Genomic DNA, 4,893 nt, shown 5'->3' on the forward strand with positions numbered 1-4,893 from the left:
AAGAGTGAGATACTGTTGGTGAAAATCGCTGCTTGGCATTAAGCCTCAATAGCTCATTCTGAAAGGCGTACTCTGGTGCCTGTGTGGATACAGACGTGGCGAGTTCAAATCCCGGTCGTGCCAAAAAATTAATTCTTCAATAGTGAAAAAATTTGCGAGACTTCGGATAGATGTCGCTGAAATTCGTATTTCTAGCGGGAAGTTTGAAATGAAAGTAACTTTATTTATGACGGATTCTCCCAGGTCACATGAAAAATTGGGGGCAGAAAGGGGGGGAGAAGACGCCCAGCCGTAAGGGGTAATTACAATGCTTCCGCAGTCTATAGACAGCGAAAGCAAAAATGTTAAAGTAATAGACATAAGACAGATGTATCGCAGAAATGGGATGTTTTACTGGACCTTATACCCTGGTAAAGAACGAATTAGCATAGCTAATTCATCATGGAAAAAACTCAATGAAATCTACGATGAGATTATAATATATCATAATGAAGTAACACGTGTTTACACGCTTATTAAAGAGGAGGTGAAAGATCAACTTTATAGGTATATTAAAAACAAATGTTACGGATGTGAAATATATCATCCATCTCAGATGCAACACGATTGTATAGTGATGGATTGGGAAGAAAGAATTAATTGCACTTTTTAGATGCTGTTGATAAGTTAAATTATTCTGGTATTTACTCTAAATATTCTGGAAAATCTTTCCTAGAGCCAAGTTTCTGTGAAATCATGATAAGTAATATTGTTTGTACAGCGAAGAAAATGCTATTAGGAAAATAAATATAATTTGACACGTTTGAAATGTTTCATTCTTGAAATGAAATCTACGCAACAAAACACAACTAAATTACAACAAAATAGACGCAATTTCGAATAAAATTATTTTTATTTTAGTTTCATCAGTTAGAATAATCAAAGAAAACCGCGCGATTTTTATCAATTTCAATCAAATTTTGAGCGTACGTTAATTATAAATGATTATTTTATTTATCAGTTTTCCAAACAAAAACATTTGGTTAATATGTACATACAATATTTTAGTTTCATCACTTCAGTCCGGAAGAGCCGAATCCTTTTTCGCCTCTACCGGTGTGTTGGAGTGTCTTAAAATGAAAATGAAATTATTATCTCGATACGATTTAATGGGATGTTTTACATTACTTTACACTCTTCTAGATCCGGGTATGCGATTTTCTCACAGATAAGTTGGGCGATTCTCATACCTTTATTAACTTTCAATTCGCTTTGACCAAAAATGAAAACTATAACACCCACATTTTCACGGTAATCTTGATCAATTACACCTCCTACAATGAATTTAAGGAGCAAAATTGTAACGTTACCGTTCGCAGGTTTAAAGTATATTTTTCGTACCCCCAATATGTAAGAAATTGTTCAACGCCAGTCCCGATCTTGGTGCTGTAAACCATAGTAAATTATGAAATAGACATAAATTTTAAAAATGAAACGTTCTACATACCTATTCTCCCGTAACAACCGTCTAGAACCGCGATTCGTAAATCCGTTTTGACTAACATACGAGACATTGAAGATACAGTATAATCGTACGCACTGTAACAAGGTTGATTTTGGAAAAAGATTTAATTACCTGTACAAGTCATATCCTGCCGTTTTATCCGATGTTTTAGTAGGGGTAAACGCGTTCGATGATATTTTCACGTATTTCAGCAGGCAGTTTTGTGGAGACGTAGTAGTCATGTTAGCTGTAGAACTAAACTTTTATTTTTTTCTTTAACTTAATCAATCAAAGCGAGAGCGGGAATGTATAACTATAGTGGAGATTCGTAGCTTTTTATATGTAAAACTCAAAACACTTGAGAAAATTGGTAAAATTTCATTTGGAGATTTATTAATTTAATATAACCATATCGAAGACGTTTACTTACGATAATTTTAACAAGATGATGGATGATGTTTGTCTTCCCAGAAGTGTGTGTGCATTAAATTAATAAATCTCCAAATAAAATTATACCAATAATCTCATTTTTACCAAAAATCCACAACCTCCACAATGTCAACACTTTTCAACATTATGAAATTAACGCTTCTTCTTGTTGAACAAAGAATGGAGCTGCATTTTTACAAAAACCCAAGCAAGGATTTAACTTAGACCACACCATTTTTAAGGAAGGTCGTTAAGGCTAAAATATGTAGCGGTACCACATTAAACGAAAGAAATCTGACACATGTCTCTAATAAAACATAGAAAGAACGTAAATGGTCCTAAATAATGTTGATTCTACTCTTGGAAACGATATTCATGGATATATAATAATTTTTTTATGGGCCGATAATATCGGCCGATGTATCGGCTAGGAATTTCCGATATATCGGCTGTACCCATATCGATGCATCCCTAAAAACTACTGAAATTTAAATATTTCGCTTCAAATATGAAATTCAGTGACATCAATAGAGACCCTGTAAATTTGTTGCTATTGGAAAAATTTTTAGGAAAACCAGGAACCGAACCTGCGACTTCTGTATTCACAGACCATCCAGACTGTAACGCCTAAACATTCTGAGATAAGGAGGCTAATAACTAACTGCGAATTTCAACGACAGTATCTCACTTTTCTCTCGACAGGCTAGCTATTTTTCCCAGAGAGAGAGAGGCAAACGTGTCAATTTCGTTTTAGTGCTAGGATGTATTATGTATTTATCGGCGGAACATAGCTGTTACTAAAACTACAACGGTTAAAAGTTGGAAGAACCTCTTCGTCTTCGCTTGTTATCCCTAAAAATAAATTGAAAAATATTAAATACACGGTATAAATCCTGCAATTGATTATTTCTTACTCTTCCGACGCTTTGACTTCATTTCCTCCTCATCTTCAGATCTACTCTCCCATTCATCATTCGATGTAGTGGTATTCACTCCGCTCCTCCTCCGCTCCTCCTCCTCTTCAGATCCACTCTCAGACGACAATATTTTCGATGTGGTCACGTCACCCACCTCCCCGTTACTGTTTTCGTCCCAAGAAACTGTAACATTAAATAATAAAATACATGGGTAAATAAATTGATGCATCCACGAATATCTCTATGAAAACTTTTGCAATACCATTTGTTTCTTTCAAGTCTCGTCCAGGGGTTCTGGGCACTTCTGAATCTCCTAAAAGACTTTCCAATTCAGCACAATCGGAGTAAGGGTCGATACCCGACTTTTGGCTGAACTCTGCAATAGTTTCGGAAATAGTTTTTTGTCCCCCGTTTTGTTTAATTTAAAAAGTAAATCTACAATTTTTTTAAATTGTGTGTTTAATTCTTTTTCTTTTGAGTTCTCGCCCAATTTCTTCGTTGCGTTTTTCTTCAAGTTGAATTTTTTTTAAATTGTATTTGCTGTGAGTTATCAGCATATTGCTTGTCAATTTTTTTAATTTCCGACAAATAGTTATCTTTGCCTTGTTGTAATATTTTGTTTTCCTTTTCATACATTTCAATGGTCTGTGGTATGGTAGAATACGTTCGAGGGTTCATAGCTTGATCAGCCAATGTACCAGGAATAGCCGTTGCTGTAAAAAATAAAACATTTTGTATCACCAAGGTTAAGAAAGTATAAAACTCTACAAGTGCTAGGTATGCTCCATGATGCTTGAAGTAAAACGGCGTTTCCGTAGTTTGGAAAGTTTTTAAGCATGGTTTTCGGTAAGCAGAAAGGCTTCTGAAAGATTTCATTTTTTTTTGCATTCTTCATTGACTATGCTGATGACGCTGGATCGTAAAAAAATCCTCCAAGCGGATATTCTCTCCTTTCGCTTCCTCTGTTTCATTTATAGTATTAATACTTTATCTTAATTGTATAAAATTTCAAAGGCTTACTTATTAGTTTCACAACAAAACACATTTCAGTGAAGGGTTGGAATTGGTCCGTAAAAAATAGTTGATATTTTTTCGCAAATCACACACGGTTTTCGGCAAGATTGCTCTAAAATTATACAGATGACACCAATTTTTTGAAATATGGAGAAATCAAATTGGGATTGTTCGAAACCGATGGTTTTTCCGTTGACACGAGTTCCGAAGAGCTTTCTTCTGAACTACTCAAATTAAAAGCGGGTTTGAGATTAATTTCCTTTGTTTTCATCTCGGAAACAGCCCCAAAATTTGGTAATTTAGCTTCAGTTTTACTAGCATCACTAATTAACGATGGTTTTGCAATTGACATCAATTTTGAAATTTGTTCCGAACTTTTAGACACATTAATGGATGTGTCTATTTGAAAGTATGAAAAATTTGCGAAAAAATTACATTTTGTCGTATTAAGGTTTGAAAATTAGATATTTTGATTAACAAAGGATTTCGAAGTACTCTTAGCAGTATCAACAGTTGAATGTTCCTCATCTTTTTTGTTACGTATCGCCAGTAACTGAGGGTTAATCTTGGGCATCTCCAAGCCCTTTGGCAACTGTTGCGATGCAATATTATGATTTTTGGAAGTTTCCTCTAACAATAAATCAGGGGGCGTAGATATTATAATCTGTTCTGAATCTTCATTGGCATAAACATCGTTAATCTCAGCATCAACACGAGGTAATGATTTCAGGGGTTTAAATACAATAAATAAATTAAGAAATGAAAATCTCTCGTCATTACTCTTATAACCATCATCTGAGACGTCACTTTCTATAGTCAGGCGGCATAGCCCAAAAAATTTAATTAATTGTGCGTTTTGTGATTAGAGTGTCACACTTTTAGAGGAGCTTGCACACATGAGGAGGATAAATTTTTTATAGGAGGCTTTTTAAATTGTTGTTGTGAAGGCCGCCATCTTGAAAAAATGGCGGTAGACTGAATGATAATTTTAAATGGCTATATCTCTGCAAGTTACCGTTAGATCATTTTCATTCTTGCAGAAAACGATTG

The 4,893-nt window shown here is 34.6% G+C and overlaps 1 protein-coding gene across 1 annotated transcript; it reads right to left on the minus strand.

Annotated features, from left to right (window-relative positions):
• Positions 1-1,052: 1,052 nt before the first annotated feature.
• On the minus strand, positions 1,053-1,725 carry LOC149597159 (deoxyuridine 5'-triphosphate nucleotidohydrolase-like). The gene is made up of 5 exons (XM_089861230.1): positions 1,616-1,725; positions 1,487-1,578; positions 1,381-1,425; positions 1,168-1,313; positions 1,053-1,109 (listed from the first exon to the last, which is right to left on the minus strand). Exons 1-5 carry the CDS (start codon positions 1,723-1,725, stop codon positions 1,053-1,055), a joined length of 450 nt encoding a protein of 149 aa, XP_089717356.1.
• Between the last annotated feature and the right edge of the window lie 3,168 nt (positions 1,726-4,893).

The sequence above is a fragment of the Phalangium opilio genome, unplaced genomic scaffold (assembly GCF_054372755.1).
Source record: "Phalangium opilio isolate 3A_F unplaced genomic scaffold, DU_Popi_V2 ptg000387l_1, whole genome shotgun sequence".
Lineage (NCBI taxonomy): Eukaryota > Metazoa > Arthropoda > Arachnida > Opiliones > Phalangiidae > Phalangium > Phalangium opilio.